The 20219-nt window shown below is 53.9% G+C and overlaps 1 protein-coding gene across 7 annotated transcripts in view; it reads right to left on the reverse strand.

Moving 5' to 3' along the window:
- Positions 1-20219, reverse strand: part of SEPTIN9 (septin 9) — a 149821-nt gene that overhangs the window by 16247 nt on the left and 113355 nt on the right. For 6 of the 7 annotated variants that reach the window (XM_074555273.1, XM_074555275.1, XM_074555274.1 and 3 more), the window contains one exon: positions 2742-2933. In XM_074555273.1, the coding sequence (XP_074411374.1) occupies positions 2742-2933 (192 nt within the window). Of the gene's footprint in view, positions 1-2741; positions 2934-10744; positions 10841-20219 lie in introns of those variants that run through there. The other variant, XM_074555278.1, reaches the window with a different exon arrangement.

Raw genomic sequence — 20219 nt, forward strand, 5'->3', positions numbered from 1 at the left:
CTCCCTGATCAAACAGCAATTTTACAGCTGAGCTTGCAACATCACCAATGGCTGCAATCCAGCACATGAAAACTCCCTTTGACTGTCACTGTCACTGCTGGGCAGTAAGAAACACATGGCTCAGGCTGGGGGAAGTGCTCCCAGTCCTCTGCTGCCTAAAACCACAGGGCAAAGCACTAACAGGCCTGGAGCTGGGCATGCAGAGCCAAAACAGAGCTCTCACTGCACCACTGCTCACCATTAAACGGGAGAGGGGAAGAGGGGAAGTGACACACTGGGGACAGGTGAAATCAGGGTGACACACTGGGGACAGGTGAAATCAGGGTGACACACTGGGGACAGGTGAAATCAGAGTCCAGGCAGGGAGTCTCTGCATTTGTGTCTGTCCAAGCTGCTGCAGCTGCACTGCTGGAAAGGGACCAGAGGTGAGAGTCACCAGCAGCCAGGATGTGATGCCCCATTGGCACCACAGCCACAGGGTGACCTCACTGAGCCACAGTGGGGACCCTAAGGCTGTGACACAGGCAGCTGAGCACAGGGCAGAGCTCCCTTCCATCAGCACTGGTGTGCAGCCCACTGCCTTTCCCACAACTGGAATCCAGTGGGAAATTCACAGCTGAGCCTGGCCACCTCTGCTCTCTTTCCAGCTGCTTTGCACAGAAAACTGAATGCAAAATTTGTGCTTTGGGATTGGGATTTTTAAAAGTTCAGACATTCCTCTTCATCTCTGCAACTTCAGAGGGCAAGGGACTAAGCTGACCACAGCCTGCAGCCCCCTCTCAGCTCTGGCTGGGATTGTGAAACCCTTTTGAATGGGGACCTTGCTACAGTGGGGTTTTCACAAAGCCCCATCACAGGGACACAGTGAGTGAGAAGTGACCACACATGGCAGTGATGCTCAGTCCCCAACTCCCTCCTGTAAGACAGAGATTGGAACAATTCCAGCTCAAGGACTCACAGTTTAGGCTGGATGGGTGTGATGGAGCTAAATCCATCCCTAGGGAGGCACAGCAGGATGAGGGCTGGCTGCTGCCCCTGCCCCGAGGTGCTGCTCCCCTGCATCTTCTGGGAGGGCCAGAGCTCCACTTGTTTATGCTGCCCTGAATTCCCAGCCTGTAAACAGCCAGCCCAGCTCCTGCCAAGGGCAGAACAATGTTTTCCAGGCACGCTGCAGCACAGGCCTCCATACCACACACAGTGCTGCCAAGGCAGAGCTGCTCCTGAACATCCCACCCCATCTGCACAGCACACTGCTGAGGCAGCACAGCCTGCTCCTGGAGGGATGGGAGCCTCCTCCAGCAGGGAAATGGGAGCTCAGCACAGGGAATCTCTCTTTCAGTCTCCCAGGACCAGTGCAGTGATTCCTCTGTTTGCAGCAAAGAACTGGATTTCTTAAAACATCTCCCAAGAACTGGTTCTGGTTTTTTGGAAGCTTTCTCCACGGTCTCAGGTCAATTGTAGTGCTCTTTTGAGGGCCTTTTAACACAGAAAGTCTAAAATTCTCAGCAGGCAGGGTTCTAACAGTCGTGCGCTGACCAGCCTTGCTGTGATCACCCAGCCCAGGGAACCTTCCCTGCAGAGGGAATGAAAGTATCACAAGGGAAAGGCTGAGCACCCACAGAGCTTGCTGGAAAGCTCCAGCACACTGAAATCTTTAACAGAATTAGCAAAAACTCTGGATCACAACCCCAGGCAGACCTCCAGGATGTCCATAAGGAGGATAAGGAATGGTGAGGCCCCACCACCACACCCCTGGTCACTGCCTGGGATTTACTCCCCTCATCCCCCTGCAGCTCCCCTGGCAGACACAGGCAGGGAGAGCTGACACCTGACCAGCCCAGCCCCAGGGAGCACAAGCTCACACAAGGACTCCATAGCACCAGGTCAGATATTAAAAGCTGGAAAAGAGCAGAAAAGCCTCATTTCTTTTCCCTTTTCCCCTTGGCTGGTGTCCCACAGTGTCTGCCCAGCTCTCCAGCACTGTGCAGGTCAGTGGCTGTGCCATCCCTGGCTCTGGGGGCTTGGGAGCTGCAGGAGCACAGACCCTGAAGCTGCAGCCAGAGCAGCAGTGATGCAGCCAGTGTCATTAACCCAGGAGAGCTAATGAGCAGGAGCCTGTGGGCAGCAGGATTTGGGCACACAACCCTCCAGCCCTCCCTCCTTGCATGTGGACACTCCCTGGGACACACTGCAGGTCCTCAAAGGAGCCAATGACAGAGCTATGCAAACCCCTCCTGCTGCTCTTTATTTCCATCAGTAAATCACTGCTTTTGGCATTTCTTCCCTGGTACTTCTAGCAGGGCTGCCTGAATACAAAAAAAAAATCCCAAACAGGAATTTTACCGAAATTGCTGGAGGTACCAGCAGGGATGAGGGTTCTGGAATAGCAGCAGCTGTGCAGCTCCTTGAGCCCTTAAATGTGCATTCTAACAGCTCAAACCAGGGCAGGACTTCCAGGAGAGCTGTCCAGGGAGCTCTTGTGAGCCCTGACGAAGCTCCTTCCTCCGAAAGCCCCTCGAGGTGCTTTCCTCTGGGATGTGCTGTGGACAATGCACCCCAAGATGCAGGAGGACGAGGACCACATCACACAGACAGCTTTAACCCCAGCTGACCCCAGGCTAGCTCCTTGAGAGCAGGGTTTGCTGACTGCCAAGGCAGAGCCCTCAGCGCTGCTCCTAAGGAGGCTCCACAGGGGACAAACATTGTGGTGGCACAATGACAGCACAGGGGGAACAACTCACCCACGACCATGATGTTGAACTCGAAGCCCTGTTTCATGGCTTTCCTCCTCAGCTGCTCCAGGATGGCGTCGATGCCCACGTAGCCGAAGTCGGCAGCCGGCTTGTCCGGCCGCGCCGGCGCCGCCTGCTTGGGGCCGGCATCGCGCGCAGCGTCCGTCATGGCGGGAGCGGGGCTGGGAACGGCCTCTGCACCTGGGGGGACACACAGCCTGCTCACACATGCTGCTCCTGCTGCCTCAGCTTCTAGATTTTATAGCTTTTATATTTTTCAGATTCTCTGTTGATTTAGTGTGTGGGTCTGGGCTTCATACGAGGGGATGGTGAGCTCTGTGCACAGAGCAGAGAGACAAAACAATTCCTGCTCCAACTGGGGGACCAAGGACAAATGATCCAAATCTCAGGCCCAAGGGCACAAACAATGTGGGCTGAAGACAGAAAACCAAGAAGGATGGGACTTCACCAGCTAAAGCTGTAATTGGACAGTTAACTCCAATATGCAAATGGACCAGAATGTACAGCCCCAACCCTAACCCCATGGCCAGTCATCTGTCGCAGACACCTTTCATGAAAATCCTTTCCTTAGGATTTTTTCCCTCCTGAGAAGCTGAGAAGCCTCAGGAACAAAATGTAAACATTGATTATCTGCTGCTGTAGAAAGCAACAGGTGGGTCTGTGATTGGTCCATGTTGGATGTTTGTAATTAATGGTCAATCACAGCCCAGCTGGCTTAGACACAGAACGTGAGCCACAAACCTTTGTTATCATTCTTTGCTATTTTATTCTTAGCTAGCCTTCTGATGAAATCCTTTCTTCTATTCTTTTACTATAGTTTCAATGTAATATATATCACAAAATAATAAATCAAGCCTTCTAAAACATGGAGTCAGATCCTTGTCTCTTCCCTGATCCAAGAACCCCTGTGAACACTGTCACAGTTGTCCATTTTGGGTTCATCCGGGGTGTAGCCCTGGCTGGGTCTTGTACTGCCCAAGGTGGATCCATTAAAACCTTCCAATAAATCCCTACTTTATTCTTTAGCTCTGTCTAGCCTCTGTCCTAGGCCAGCCTTCACAAGGAATCACAGGAGCTGCATCCAAAGCAGGAGTAAAGCACGTGCAGAGACTCACGGTACCAGCAGGCTGGGTGAGAGGAGGAGTGTGGGATTTTCCTCCACAATAATTACATTAAATTTGGGAATTTCTTTCTCTGTTTACTGTTTTCACTTTATCCCGGCCCACTCCACCAAAGCTGGCACAGCAAAGGGATGCTGCTGTGCGGGTGTGAGCAGGACCCAGCACCCAGAAAGTCCTCAGCCCATGTCTGGGAGTGACAAATGCTTTTGACCCTGTGCCCAGGCAATGCTGTTGAAGTCTGGCAGACCTACACATCCCACTCCTCCACAGCACTGGAATCACAGCACTGCTGGTGTGAACAGCTCAGCCACGTTCTGGGGGGAGCTGGCTGGCTCTGCAGACACAGGCAGACCTTGGCATCCACTGCCACGTGCCCTCCTCGAGCTGCAGCTGACGCAGATCAGAGCCTGCCGGCCCTGGCTTGTGGAAAACCCAACACATTTGCATCAAGACAAGCTGTGCCAGACAACACCCACACAGCCACGGAGCTCCTGTGCTCTCGCTCTCATTCTGTCCATATCTGCTCAGAAACCCAAAGCCTTCAGCTTCCCTCTGAGACAGGCTGCCTGTCTCCTCTACAAGATGCTCCAGCCTAACAAAGTCCTTTAGGAGAAGCAAATTTAACACTACTGCCTCAGCCAACAGCTTTTTAAGAAAAACCAGGGGATTATCTATTTCTTGGCAGGAGCATTGGCTGCTGGGAAGGACAAAGCGCCCCAAGTGCCCCGGGGTGATTTGGCCTTGTCCCCTGCCAGCCCCAGCTGCTCTGCATCACTCACAGCAAATATCCCAAAGGCAGAGTGAGCACAAGATCAGCCCAGTCCCCTGCAAGCTCCTGGAGGCATCAGCCCCATGCAGGCACAGAGAGGGAGGTTTTTAGGAAAACACACTTCTAAGAGCCCTCCCCACCCCAGGCTGCTGCTGCTCACTGCCTGGGTCCTGCAGCCACCAGCCTAAATGAACATTATGTTGTTGCTCAATGTTTTGCAATGATTATTTATTATTCTTTAATCATTTATTATTATGAATAAAAACATTATTATTTGCAAAGTCCTCACCCCTCCAGACAGCAATACAGTTCTCAGCTCATCTCACACCATGTATTCCTGGCCTTTGATGATGTGCTGCCTGCTTTTCTCTCCCTCCCTCTCTCTGTAGGAGTGAGGCTGGGCCAAAGGGGCTCCTCCAAACACAAGCCCATCATCCCTTTTCCTCTGGCCATCTCCGACTGGACCCTGCTGGGGTCTGTGAGGTGGAACCACACTCTTCCTGCAAGCACAGCACACTTCCACATGCTTAATATAGGCTAAGCAGAAAAAAAAAAAAAAAAAAAAAAAAAAGAAAGAAAGAAAAACAAACCTAGAAATAATCCCAAAGACTGTTGGGTCACTTTGAACACTTTTTTCCAACCCTCAGCCCCAGCTGAGCATTACTCACAGAGCTTCTAGAGAGCAAATATGCTGTCCCTGAGAGGCATGGGAGCATCCCAATCCTCCTGGGAACCCTGCACAGCTGGAACTGCAGTGCCATGGGAGCAACCAGGGACCCTGCACAGCTGGAGCTGCACTGCCATGGGAGCAGAACCCTGCACAGCTGAACTGCAGTGCCATGGGAGTAAGAACATTGCACAGCTGGAACTGCACTGCCACACTGCCCCTCACAAAGTCACCCAGCCTAGCATGCCCAAGGCCTCACCACAAATCCCAAATTAGCCCCATCCCAAAATGGCAAGGCCAAAAGTAGCAAAAAAAAAAATCCCTGCAAAACATTAAAAATAACCCCAACAAAATGACAAGTTAATCATGTGGAAAATATGCTGCACCAGCAGCAACACTGGGTTATGCAATGGGTTTAACTCCTCCAGTCACCACTTGTGTGCACGGGACAGCCCCAGGGATGGGACAGCAAACTGGGACACTGGGCAGGTAAGGTGCAGAGAAATTAAGAAATTAAATAGAGCAGAAAGCCAACCTCCACTTGATAAAAGCCAGGAGCATCTCCAGCACCTCAAGGAGCAGCTGGCAGCATGCTGAGGGGCTGACCTGTCCCTGGCAGGGGGATGTGCAGGAAAACTGTCCCCAGCACAGGGAGCAGACACTCCTCCCCAAACTGCCCTCAGGGGGAGGAGAAGGACTCAGGGCTCACCAGGCTCCAGCCACACCAAAGCCACAGGAAAAGCAGCACCCCTGGCAGGACAGCCCATGTGCTCCAGCTGGTCTGTGGGGAGCTGTGATTTAAAGCACCTGGGTCCTGACTAGAATAAAATACAATAAAATCAGTACATTGCAGCTAGGAGTGTCTGCAGGACAGCAGGGATGCAAAGCCACCAATGCCCCAGCAGCACCAGCAAACTCCCAAGGGAAATGCCACAACTCAAATATACAATTTTTTCTTTTTTTCAGCTTCCCAGAACCGAGATGGTCTTTTCTTAGCAAGAACTCCAGTGTCACACTCAGCTCCAAAGGGTTGTGCCAGCAGAAGGAGGGTGCAGCCACAGCACAGGGCCAGTCAGTGGCACACAGGGATCAGTCAATGGCACACAGGGATGCTGTGCTGGGTGGCAGGGAGCACTCCCAGCAGACACTTGTCTAAAATATAAAGGTCTCAAAAATAAATTGCAGCAGAGCAGTGGATGCCTGGGATGCATCGTGGGCACATCCTGGATTTGTGTGAGCTGCTGTGCTCTGAGGGGAGGATGTCAAACCTGTGGTGCTGTCAGAGCCAGTGTCACCAAGCTGACCCTTCTGGAGCACTGCAAGGAGGGGTGGGTTAACAAACACCCCATTACTGTCTGCAGTCCCTGGCAAGAGCAGGACCTGACCTCACATGATTCCCCACTGTCACCTTAACCCAACTGTTGTCCCTCACACAAGGGGCCATCACTTCACTGGTGGGGCAGAGAGCTCAGAGCCTGCAGCTCTCTCCCATCCCACTGAGCTGTTCCTGGACAAACATCAACACATGGCAACAAGTGCTTGTGCCATATTTAGACCTTCCCTGCCAGGGAAACCCTGTCCAGGTGGGCTCAGGAGATGTGGAGATGGCCAGGGCAGCGCTGCACCAAGCAGGGACAGAGCCAGAGCTCCGGCTCGGGCACGGCTGACTCAGGACAGCTGCTCCAAAGTTGATTTTGCCAAAGGCTCAGGGCTGTTGCTCTGTAATTGATGCATGTCAGACACGAGCCAAAGGCAACATCTGTGAAGCAGCAGATGAAAGCCACCCCGTGGGGAGGGAAGCCCCTGGGAGCCCCCCAGGGACCCTCTCCTGCTCCTCCAGCCAGCTGGATGCTGTGTGCTGTGGGATGGGCTTGGCCAGGGGCTGCTGGAGCTGCTGTGCTGGTGTCACGAGGCTGCCACAGCCCAGGACACTGCAGGCAGGGCAGGCAAGGACAGCCATGGGCTCCCCCAAAACCCCAGAGCCAGGAGCTGCTAATCCTCCCTGAGGGTCTGGGACAGGGATCTGCAGGAGACTGGGCTGCACTGCAGACACACAAGGGTTAAAGCACCCTCAAAGAGGCTGAACTGGGAATGCCTCACCCACCCCAGGTCCTGGCTGAACCCAGCAGCTCCATGCTGTGCTGGTGAGCTGGGAGAGCAGAGCTGGTCACAGACCTGGTGCTCAGTGGTTGCAGAGGAACCAGAGAGAGGCCAGGAGGCTGCACCTCTGCCATGGCCTCCCATCAACACATCCAAACCACCTCACACTCTGGGGATGCACACACAATCAATGGCTAAATGGCAGTGTGTGTAGGGGAGTAAATCCAGGACACACCCTTTGGATGCTGGAACACCAAGCACTGGCCACCTTTCGATGACGCTGCAACCAGTTCTGCACAGCTACAGGCACCCAGAAGAGCAGGGTACTGTGGATAACTTCCCTTCCCTCCACCCAACAGATGATGGAAACACCATGGGCTTCCAGACTTGTGGGATGGGTTCGTGCAAACACAGAGAGCAGTGAACAGTGGTGTAACAAGGTGTGAAAGCACAGCCTACCAAGCTGAGTATCCACAGTGTTTTCCAGGAAAAGTGTGAATCACCTTAATCTTTCTTGGAGAATCGTGCCAGTAGGGTGTCACAGAGACATCTGTAGCTCCAAAAAGAGAATCTACAGCTCCTGGTTAAGAACAGCTGGCTGTGGGGACTGCAGCACGTGCGGCCTCCAGGGCCTCTCCCCCTGGCACACTGAGCCAGTGACCACAGGCTGTGGAAACGGATCCAGCCTGCGGAGGAGGTGGCAGAGACACAGCTCTCCCTTCCTGGGGGATGGAGGAGTCTCAGCAAAGCCAGGACTGGATGTAATCCCAGCATGGCCCAGGCACTGCTGGTGTTTTTCAGCTGCCACAGGATCCCCTGGTGCTGAAGGTCCCTACTGGATGTGTGGGTGCCAGGGAATGTGAGCCACAGCTCACTCCAAAGCTGAGGTGGCTCAGCCTGGCACTAAGAGCCAGTGCCACAGACCCCTGAAGCACCAAACTGTACCTAATTAATAATAATTCCTATTATTCAGCTGCAATCACCAGCACCTGGCTGGCATTGCCAGACCCAAGCTGAGTCTGTCCCTTGCATCCCTGAGGATTGGGCTGCAGTTTCAGGCTGGCCACCAGCCCAGGCCCACCTACCAACCAGTTATGTTTTTTTCTCAGCTTGCATTTCCACCTGGGTGCCTACAAACACCACTCAGAAACAGCACAATGTGCTTAACTCCTCTTCATTAACCAAACCTACCCAAGAGCTGTCAGAGAGGTGGCCAGGTGTCTCCTGAGCACGCAGGGTGCTCCAGGCTTGAAGACTTTTACTCATGTGGGGAATAAACCTGTTTCAGAGTTTTTAAAAGTTTTAAAAAGAAGGCAGTGGTTCTTGCTGTGGTGTGAGGGCTTCCACAGGCGACCAGCCCTGAACCACAAGTCAGGGGCACACACATCACACACGGGTCGAGCTGTGCCCGCCAGCCATGTGCACTTCCGTCCTCACTCACTGTGTGCTTCCCCTCCTGCTCCGGAAACTCAGCAGTCCCCTGCCCTCTGCAGCTCAACCCTCCTGGCTCTTTTATTTACAAGAGATGGGTGCTCCCCATCACTGCTTCCCTTCCTGTCTCAAACCCCTCGGCTGCTGCAGGCTCTGCTCAGCGTTTATGGGCTGGGACGCAGGAGTCCATCCCAGGGATCAGTGTGGTGTCAGCTCCATAAGCTCAAACTCCTGCCCGTGGCTCCTGGATGTGGGGTGAAGCTGACCACCACCCTGTCCTGCTTGGACACATGTGCTCCCCATCACTGCTTCCCTTCCCATCTTAAACCCCCCAGCTGCTGCAGGCTCTGCTCAGCGTTTCTGGGCTGGGATGCAGGAGCCCATCCCAAGGGTTGAAGCTCCACAAGCTCAAACTGCTGCCCCAGGCTCCTGGATGTGGGGGGTGAGGCTGACCACCGCCCTGCCTTGGTTGGACACGTGTGCAGCACAACCCACAGTCTGACATTCTCATTCCTCCAACCACGTGAGACAGCAGCTCTAAACCACTTTAAAAACCTGTAAAGAGTTGTTAGGTTGTTTTCCTCCATGTTTAAAAAGGAGGAGATTATCATGAACAACCTCAAGTCTCAGCTTGGGCGTGCAGAGATCTCTGGCCATGCTGCCCCACTGATCACCCTCTGTAAGGAGCTTCTTCTCCTGGAGCTGGAGCAAGGCTGACCCCAGAGCAGCCCTCCCTCACTGGGAGCGCCCCATCGAGAGGAACCTTCCTGCACACAGACCTCAGCAGAAGCTGCTCCATCAACAGGCCCCATGTAGCCCAAGCCAGTGGCCAGCACAGCCCTTGCTCCGTGAAGACAGGCTCAGGGTGCCTGTGCCTAGAAGGGTCTAAAAACACCCAAAAAACTGATTCCATGAGGATGAGATCCACTCACTCCCACCCCTGTCCACCCAGCCTGGACAATGGTACTCAGCCCAGGAGGGACACGGGGACCCTCCCCAGCCCGCAGCCAAGGGACAGCACCCTTCACTCCTATCACCAGTGCTCTACAGAGCTCTGTGCTGTGTAAACAAAGAGCCAGGCAGCGATCCCCAAACTCAGCTTGTCCAGACAGCACTGCAGAAGGAATGAGCGGGGCCAAGCCCCAGGAATGGGCACCGGGCACGGCTGAGTGTGCCCAGTGTGCCCCGAGCCCCCGGGCTGCACTCGGGACTGATGCCCCCGGCCCACGAGGCACCGACCGCAGCCACGGCAGAAAAAGGAGCAAACCAGAGGGATTCACATCTCGGGGCTGCAGCTCAGCTTTTTTTATTCCCCTTCTTAATTTTTTTTCCCGCTCGGTTTTGTTCTTTGACGGGCAGGGTAGAATGGATTTTTATTTAATTTCTTTGTTTGTTTCTGTTGTTGTCTTTCTTTACCAAAGGCAGCTGCGCCCCAGACGCCCCGCGAGCCCTTCAGCGGGGGCAGCAGCCGGAGCAGGGCAGGGGACAAGGGGGACCCCTCAGGGGCAGGGCAGGGGACCAGGGGGTGCCCCCAGGCAGGGCAGGGGACATGGGGGTGCCCTCCAGGCAGAGCAGGGTTTGATCTATTGATCTGCAGGGCTCCCGGACAATGCCGGCAGCGCGGCCAGGCGGTGCCGAGCCGCGGCCTCTCCTGAGGGGCACGGCGGCGCCGGAAGGGGCCGAGGCCCGAGCCCCCCGCAGCACCCGCTGCCCTAACCCTGGGCATGCCCTGCCCCGGCCGGGAACCCCCACACTGCCCGCCGTGAGAACCGCGGCACTCACCCCCCGCTCTCTCAAGCCCTTTCCCCAGGATAATTCACCCCCCAAACAAGCGTTTCCCCACCACCATAATCCCCCCTGCGCTGCCCCACGGAGCCCCCGCCCCCGGGCAGCGGAGACTCACCCGCGGCGGCGGCGGCTCCGGCAGCCGGTGGCTCCCGCTTCCTCCCGCGCTGTCCTCCGCCTCCTCCCCCATCGCCCTTCCTCCTCCTCCTCCTCCTCCTCCTCCTCCTCCTCCTCCCCCATCACCCTGCCTCCTCCCCCTGCAGCCCGGCCCGGGGGATGGAGCCTCTCTTCCCGGGAAGTTGCTTCGCCCCCAGGCGGTTTCCATCCCCCCGCCGCTCCGGGCCCGGCCCGGCCCAGAGGGGCCCGCAAGGGGTGAGAGCAACGAGAGTTCGGGGGCTCGTCCCCCCCCCGGCTCCACGCAGGAGGTGCGGGGAAACTCCCACGGCAAAGAAACTTCGGTGGCAAAGAGAAACTTCCACGGCAAACAGAGAGGCTGGGGCAAGCGGGGCAGCGCCATTCCAAGAGGAGCCCACTTCGACCAGGGTCTCATCCACATCCCCATCCCAGGGAAGCCTTTTGCTGCCCAGCATCCCGAAATTCTCCATCAGAGCCCCAGGGCAGCCGCGGGTGGGTGTGAGTGCTGCGAGCGTGGGCTCACTTTGCTCTGCAGCTGCATCTCACATCTGGCAGGACAAGATGTCAACCCACCCCCACGGGCATGGCTGCTCTCTAAAATGATGTCAGTGAAGCTGAATGAAGAAATGAGCTGCCTCCACAACTCCTTCCTGCCTTATACCTTGATCAGAGAATGTCCCAGCCCTCTCCCAGCAGCAGGAGGGAAGCTGGGCTGCACCACTTGTCCCTGCTCCCTCCAATGCACACCCTGGTGTGGGGTGACGTCCTCTCTGTGATGTCCAGCAGTGCTGTTGGGACGCTCTCCTGTCACACCCAAGGTGAAGCCAACCTCCCTCTTTTGGGTCTGACACCTTACTTTGCCCTACCCCATGACCACAGGACTTTCTCCCTGCACTTCCCAGATTTGCATTCCCAGAGAAAGGCCTGCAGATGATGAAAGGGTTAAGACAGATGTGCACATCTGCACTCTTCCAACACCCAAAGGACTCCTGTTCCCACGAACAACCCCTGCACAGCCTGCAAGCCCAGGGCTAGTACTTGCACTCCCTTTTGGACCAGCTACCAGCATCACCAGCCTCTGCCACACTCCTGCACTTGATGCCAGCCCTGCCACCTGTGCCAGTGGCACCACAGCCACTGCTCTGTCTCCTGCCTGTTCTAGCGTGGCTGTCACCTTCCCTCTCTGCTTCTGCACCACCAGCAGTGGCAAATCTTCCTCCACCCAGCACAGCCACCCCACACCAGGCTGGCAGCACCCCTCCTGTGATGCCCAGCAAGGCTGGCACAGCCTGCTCTGCAAATTATGAGTGCTGAGGGGGGGTCAAGACCCACATCCCTCACTTCAGCAAGCACCAAAAATAGCAATTTCTAAGAAACCTTCACCCAGCACCCAGGCAGGAAACTCAGCCTCAATCTGCTTATGGTGCAGCTGCATGCAGATTTCTGCCAGATTACACCACTTTTTATGACTTATTAAAGCTCCAACCCCTATCAATGGGCATTAGTGTTTTAATCTCTCTAATCTCCAGGGAAATCCAATGCTAGATGCCAAACCAGGCTTGGCCCAGTAGCAGCTGGGTCTGTTTGCAAGTCACTCCAGCCTTGTTTTAGCTGGTGAAAGGCAGGAAAAGGCTGTGCTGAGCTTACTTAGGTGCTGTGCTTGCACAAAGAGTCAAGGGAGGATCTCAGGTGTGATGGTTTCCTGTCCCTGTCATTAAGTTGGCCACATCTGTGGCTGTGCAGAGTTAAGCATCAGCACAGGGGTTCACGTGCCCAAAGTGAGAGCAGCAAAGGGGTGAACACAGCGTGCTTAGCCACGTGAACCAACTCCTCACTCCTCTGAGTTAATTTTTAATTCTTTTCTTTCTGAAATCATGGGCATACTTTAGTCTTGCTTGTGAGGGAGTAAAAATAAAAATTAGCTAGAAATAGGAAAGCTCTCCCCATGGTCACTGAAGCTCTGCAAAGACATTTCACAGAAACACAGACTGGCTTGGTCCAAAGGGACCTTAAAGAGCATCTCGTTCCAATCATGGGCAGGGACACCTTCCCCTGGTCCAACCCAGCCTTGGACACTTCCAGAGATGTGGCAGCCACAGCTTCTCTGCACACTCCCTGCCAGGACCTCACCACCCCCAGGGAAAAAAATTAGGGCACATGGGAACTCAACACTGTGTACAAGTTGTTTCCCAGATGAATTACCACAAAAAATATTTTGTTTCAGCTCCTATCTCCTCCTCCCCAGGAGCAGCAGGTGGTGAGCCAGCAGCTCAGAAGGACAACAAAGTGTCATCCTTGGCCTCACAGCGAGTGCAGCCGGGCTTTGGGAGCACTGCTGGTCCCCAGGGTGGCTTTGGGGTGTTTGCACACAGGAGGCACTAACAGAGTGACAAACAAACTCTTACAAGAACAAATCCCAGAGTTTGTCTGGGATTTGCTCAGAAAGACAGCAAAGTGTCATCCTTGGCCTCACAGCGAGTGCAGCCGGGCTTTGGGAGCACTGCTGACCCCCAGGATGGCTTTGGGGACTTTGGGGTGTTTGCACACAGGAGGCACTCACAGAGCGACAAACAAACTCTTACAAGAACAAATCCCAGAGTTTGTCTGAGATTTGCTCAGAAAGACAGCAAAGTGTCATCCTTGGCCTCACAGCAAGTGCAGAAGGGCTTTGGGAGCACTGCTGGTCTTGACTCCTGGATGGCTCTTGGGGACTTTGGGGTGTTTGCACACAGGAGACATTCACAGAGTGACAAACTCCTGTAAGAACAAATCCCAGACAAACCCTGGGATTTGTTCTTACAGGAGCATCTCCATCCCTGAGAGGAGATCAGGGCCCTGCCTGTGCCTCTCCCCCTGCTCATTCCTGGCTCTGAGCACAGGCAGGACCGACAGGCAGAGGAAGGAAGCAGCTCCCAGTGCAGATCAGCTGGAGAGGGATTAAGTGACTCGCCCAGGGTCACACAGAAATCTCACAGCAGAGCCAAGAACTGGATCCAAATCCCCTAATTAGGGGCTTTAAAATCACAAACTCATTGTTCTTCTCTTAGAAAAACCTCATAATCAGAGTTAGGAGCAATTCTAACAAGGCCTATTGCTGTTGTAAGTTGTATCAAGGGATTTGAACTAACTACAGATCCAGCTTTTAGTCTTGCAACTAATCTGAAATGTTGAGGAAGATTCCTGTCTGGCTTACACAATCCAATCTGTCCTGCTTTGTGGGACATCCCTGTCAGTGAAAGCAGGCCCCCATGTCACAGCCACACCGTGCAGGGCTGGTAGGGCTCGCTGGAGAACACTCAGGGCTACACCAACGAGGGTTTCAACAGTCCCTGAGTTTTGGGGACAATCCCAACCCCAGTCCTTTGCAGAAGTGCCCAGCAGTGGAGCTGTCCCCAGCAGCCCTCCTCTGTGCCAGGCAATGCTCTGTCTTCATCCAACCACAAATCCCCAGCTGTGAGGAATAACCAAGATGTGCAAATGAAGGCAGCTTCACCAGCACTACCCAGCCTGTGGCCAGAGCTGCCAACAAATCCCCTTCATCCCAAGCTGCCCAGCTCCTGAGAAAACATCAAATCCCTTGGGCACAGGCAGAACAAGCAGGACATGTTCTCTCCAGGAATGCTGAATATCCAATTTTACTGCACCTCAGCAAGTCCCAGTTAAAAGTGCACTGTTAGGGCTTAGGAAATAATTTTAATTCTTTCAATATTGCTGCAATGCTGATTACCTGCCAGTCCCCAGTGACTGTGACAGACAGATGGAAATTCTGCCAGCTATATTTATAATCTCAGATCAATAGCAGAATGAAAAGCACATCCAGAGACCTTGGTAGAGCACCATCAAACTCAGTGGAAAGTAGCATGACCGAGAAAAGGACACAAGCTTGCAGATCACAAGACCAAAAGTTAATTCTTTTTAGCACTGAAAGAGACACCATCACCTCTAGCAGGAACAGAAAGGATCCCTCAGTGCCAGGAACAGCTAAAAATGACCCCAAAGGTTTTCTAAGAGCCTGAGTGCAGATCTGCAATGGTCCCTTCAGCAAGTGCAGGGAAACTCCCAGAACATCTCTGAGACCCAGAGATCAATGACATTTCCTCCCTTCTGGCTGTAGTGAACTCCTAAGTCTATGGATGATAGATTTTTTTTTTCTTTAAAGCTACCTGCTAGCTCCTCTGAGCAGCCCATATCAGACACACCTCTGCAGGTATCCCACCAGCTCCTTCATGAAAGCAGCTCTTTGGTGGTTTAAATCTCCCTGGAGAGAGAGAAGGGAGTGGAGCAGCAGAAACAAGGGGTGCAGGCACTTTCAGGAACACCCAGAGCCCTCCAGAGCTCAGGGAATCCTGAGGCAGCACAGGGAGCAGCCTCCCCTCCATGCCTTGCCCCACAACAGCATCACTGCCCCATGGCTGTTCTGCTGAACCCAGGAGTGCCCCAGCTTCCACCACACCAAAACCCAGAGTCTGCTCCAGCTCGACATCTCCAGGCCTGTCCCACTGTCCAGGAAGGAAGGAAGGAATTGTTTCACACGCTGTCACCAACCATCACATGCAGCTGGCACTGTCCTTGGTGTGAGTCACCCTGTCCCTGGGGAGAGGCTGTGCCTCAGTTCCTGGTGTCACATCCCAGCAGTGTCCCTGCAGCAGCCTCCCTTCCTCTGGCACATTCCTCCTGCAGAGGACCTGCAGGCAGGAGGCTCCTCACAGTGCTTGAGCAGTCCAGCATTTTCCAAAAGGGAGCAGGCTCTGCTAGGAAGGCACTCCACAGTCGGAAACATTGGAAAAAGAAAGAGCCCCAGGAAGAAAAGAACCCGAAGAAAGAACTCCATTCCTCCCAGATTCCTTTCCCCTCACAGGGGGCACTGGCTGGGGCACTGCCCTGCTGGTTTGGACAGACCCAGAGCACGCTCAGCATCTCTGCCACGGCCTCAGCTCTGAGCACAGGTTTTGCTCAGCAGGTTCAGGTCTGCCTTGGCACCAAAACGCTGCTGCTCAAATCCCTGGGCCAGCTCTGCAGATGGCACAGCCCAGCCATGCCCAAGGAAACACACTTGGCTGCTTAGAAGCAATCCTCACCCCTCCTCCTCCTCATCAAGGGCATGATCTGTTCCCCCAGACCCCCCCCAGACTATCACAAAGGACAAATGATCCCCAAAAGGGGTAAAGCAAACTCTGCACCTCACTCCACCAAAGCCCTGTAGAGAGAGGGGAACAGAGGGAGCCTACTATGGAACACCCCAGAGAGCCCCACCACCACCTCTGCTCCTCTCACCACCAGCAGCTTGGGCAAAACCGACCCAGCAGCAGGGGCAAAGGATGAGTTTGGTGAAAATAAATCACCTTTGCAAGGGAAAACAGCAGGGAGTGAAAAAATTGACTGCCTGAGTCACTCCAAACTTGTTCAAGTAGTTTAAATCGTTTCACCCCAAAGTGGCATCTCCTCTCTAGAGGGGGACATGCCCAGGCAGTGACATCCCTGGGGGTCACAGCAACCCCCTGGCACAAACCAAGCTGCAAAGAAGCTGCTGGGGTGCCCTAACAGTCCCTGCAGCCCATGTGCAGGGATACACGTCCCTGCAAGCTCCACATAATGGGCCCTTCTCCATCCTTTGTCTGCTGCCCCTTTAGAAACCTATAAACGTTTGGAGGTAAAGAAAAAAGAATTTAGGGCATCCTAAGCCTTGAAAAGAAGGAAAACTCCATTCAAGCTGCCTGGCTGTCTCCTGCAGCTTAATTAATAACAACCCATCCCCAGCAAGCTGCTGCAGCGCCAGCTGTCTCCTCGCATGGAGGTGCCTTGCCTGGAAGAATAGTGCTTTGTGTTTTGATGGGAAAAGGTCAGGAGGATGGGGGGGAGGAGGAGCAGGGCTGGGAGGGAAATGCGCTGCCTCCCTGCAGTTCCCAACGCTGGGAGTGAGCCCTGCTCGGTGCCCATGTGCTGCTGGCTCAGCTCTGGGAGGTGGTGGCACCCCTCCATCACCTGGGGGGATCACGTCCTAAAACTCAGCAGGGACAGGGGGGATACAGGGAGAATTCTGTGGGCTGCACTCCCCCCACTGCTGGGAGGCCTGGGCAGCTCCTGGTGCCACTTTGACACAGTGCAGGACCCCCTCTGGGGAAATCCCTGCTCTGCTCTTATCAGGAGGCTCCCTGATAACAGCACAGATCAGGCTGCAGGGAGCCAGCACTGTCCCCCTGGCAGCATTTCCAGGCCACCAGAAAGGGACATTTCCTGCTACCATTTGGCTTTTGAATAAACAAACAAATCAAGCCAGGCTCACAGCAGCAGTGGATGGATCCAAGGTGATGCAACAATGCAGCACAATGAGTGTGACAGTGGTCACAAGGGTTGCAGGATGAAGAGAGAGGTGAGAATGTTGACCTCATGTTCAGAAGGCTTGATTTATTATTTTTTGATATATATATATATTACCTTATGACTATACTAAAAGAAATAGAAGGAAAGTTCTCAGAAGCTAGCTAAGCTAAGAATAGAAAAGAATGAATAACAAAGGTCTGTGTCTCAGCAGAGAGTGAGAACAGCTCTGCCGTGAGTGGTCAGTAAATCCAAACATCCACAGGAGACCAACCACGGATCCACCTGTTGCATTCCACAGCAGCAGATAACCATTGTTTACACTTTGTTGCTGAAACTTCTCAGCTTCAGCAGGAAAAATCCTAACAAAAGGATTTTAATGAAAAGATGTCTGTTACACAATGAGGAAAAAAGTAAAATAGACCCGGGTCTGGTGTGTGAGATGCCCACAGCCACCAGACTGAAATCACCTTCATTTCTGCTTGGCCACAGAGCCCAGCACTGAGCACCAAACCAAGGCACCTCCTTGGATCGTGGGCACCACAGGCAAGGGCTCCTGGGATACCTATGGATGCTCTCTGCCTGCTTATCCAGCCTTTCAGCTCTCCTGGAAAAGTGCTGCTCCTGCCCCAGCCCAGTGCCACACTAAGCTGGGCACTGGTGCCCAGGGAGCAGCCCTGATATGGTCTGTGCCCTCTGAGGAGCACACAGGCAGCTCTGTGCTCTGCCAGCTGGCCTGGCCTCTGCTCTCACTGTCCCTTTGGCCCCCTCTTTCTGTCACCCATGTCCCTCTGTGCCATCCAGGCAGCCTGGGGCTGCCCAGCATGGAGACACCTCTGGTGCCAGTGCAGGACTGGGGTGCAAAGTCCTATCCATTTATCTTGGGGAGTAAAGAGAGACTAAAAATGGCAAAGAAAGGCAGTGGAAAGCAGCATTAGGGAAGGTCCCTGTCCCACAGACACATCCCACAGACACGTCCCCTAGTCAGGCACCAAGGATTTGCACTTCATCCCCAGCTGGGCAGGGGGAGGACACAGCCCACAGGGCCCCCACAGTGCTTCCACCCAGGAAAAGGTCCCTGTTGCTTAGCAAAGGGCCATTCATCACCAGGACTGGGTGGGATGACAAAGGGTTAACCCACTGCAGCTGGGCCAGAAATACCATCCAGGACAAAGAGAGACTTCATGTCACCCACACTGCAGGGAGAAAAAGGGGCCTTAATCCGATTCCCAAAGAAAATGTGGCTTTTACAGCCCCGCCTGAGCAGGGCCCTCCAGCACGTTCTGCATCTACAGCAAGAGTTAACCCAGTCTGAGCTTGAGAAGGGGCCAGAAAATAGGAAAGGAAATCACTTTTCCACAAGTCTGAGAGAAGGGAGAGCTGGGTGGAGCGGCTGGACCCAGGCAGCATCCCTGCAGCAGGACCACAGGGACATGGATGTGTCAGCCTGGAAAATCTGATGGCCCCAAGGCAACCCCAGAACAGCCAGACCTGGGCAGTGGTTTCAGGGGATTTATCAGGGCCTGGAGAAAGCAACACTGCTGATTTCCCACCAGCTGCCAGAGATCACAGTGAGGAACCTGTGAGCACCCCAGCACTGCCTGGCATTTTGGGGATGATAAGGATGAGCCAGCAGGGATTTTCAGAGCATTAATGGCAGAACTCTGCCTTGTCCCCATGAGGACAGGGACCTCAGGGAACAAAGCTGGGAGGCAGACAGCGCTCATACCCTCTAGATGTGCACAAACCCTCTCTGCCTTTGCCTGGGCACACATCCCACAGTGCCACGTCCCTGCCCCAGTCACAGCTGAGTCCCTGTGCCAAGTGGGGTTTGCCATCCTGGCCCCTCTACCTTGAAATGCTACATGCCCACTCCCTCCTGATTTTTGGACAGACACTTCCAGGATGCCACTGAGCTGTACTTGCAAGATTAACTCTTTCACTCCCATTCTGGTGATCATTTCTTAACAAAAAAGTTCGTTTTACTGTACCCTACTCCCCAAAGCCTGACAAATTTTGGGGATAAATAAAATAAAGCCCAGTTGAATTCAGCCATAAGATCACAGCACCCAGCAGGCTCAAGCCCAGGAGATCCAGCCTTCCCTTTCCCCTGTGCTGGAGCAAAGCTCAGACACGTTACCCAAGGAGCAGCAGCTCTGACAGGGCCATAAGGAAATCACAGCATTTAAAACCACAGGCTATAAAAATTCCACCGTGCTCAGAGAAGGGAAGTCTGCATTCCCCATGGAGAGGCGTCCAGGAACCGCTGCTGCCGGGTCATTGGCCACCAGGCCATCAGAGCCTGCCACATGTGCAAACCTCAGGCTATGGCCAGAGGGGATGTGCTGAGGGGCTCTGGGGTCAAACACATTCAAACCCCACCACAGAGCCACCCATGAGCCCCACAGGCATTTGATGTCAATATGGGAAATCATGGATGGCAACAGCATGGCAGAGGTCAGAGCTCCCAGGGATAGCACAGTCCTCCATGTGCTCCAAACTTCTTTTATTTTATCTGTTGTGACATGTCCTGATCTGCACTCTGGATACCCTTACAGCAGGGCACACAGCCTGGACAGCTGTGCTCCTCCTGGATGCTGTATCCTGCAGTCTGGAATCACACCTGGACAAGGCAGCAGAGCTTAGGGGTTCACACATAATCACAATTCTTGCTTTTTTTTCCATTTCTATCTTGTCTCCAAACCAAAGCTCAGCCCAATGTTACATGCACACACAAATGCCCCACTGCCTGGCTCACCTATCTCCCAGGGGAATTTAGTCCACCAACCAACAGTCATTATTTAGCACCAGGAAAGTTGTGGACAAGGCAGCAGCACTTAGGGGATCACACATAATCAAAATTCTTGCTTTTTTTTCCATTTCTATCTTGTCTCCAAACAAAAGCTCAGCCCAATGTTGCATGCGCACACAAATGCCCCATTGCCTGGCTCACCTATCTCCCAGGGAAATTTAGTCCATCAACCAACAGTCATTAATCAGCATCAGGAAACTCTCAGCCAGCACATGTCCAAGAGCAGCACAAAATCCCCTCCCACCCCAGAGCTGCAGCACCAGTCTGCTCCCTCTGCCACACCCACCATCCACAGCAGCAGGAATTCAATAAAATTCAGCAACTTTAA

The sequence above is a fragment of the Zonotrichia albicollis genome, chromosome 19 (genome assembly GCF_047830755.1).
Source record: "Zonotrichia albicollis isolate bZonAlb1 chromosome 19, bZonAlb1.hap1, whole genome shotgun sequence".
NCBI lineage: Eukaryota > Metazoa > Chordata > Aves > Passeriformes > Passerellidae > Zonotrichia > Zonotrichia albicollis.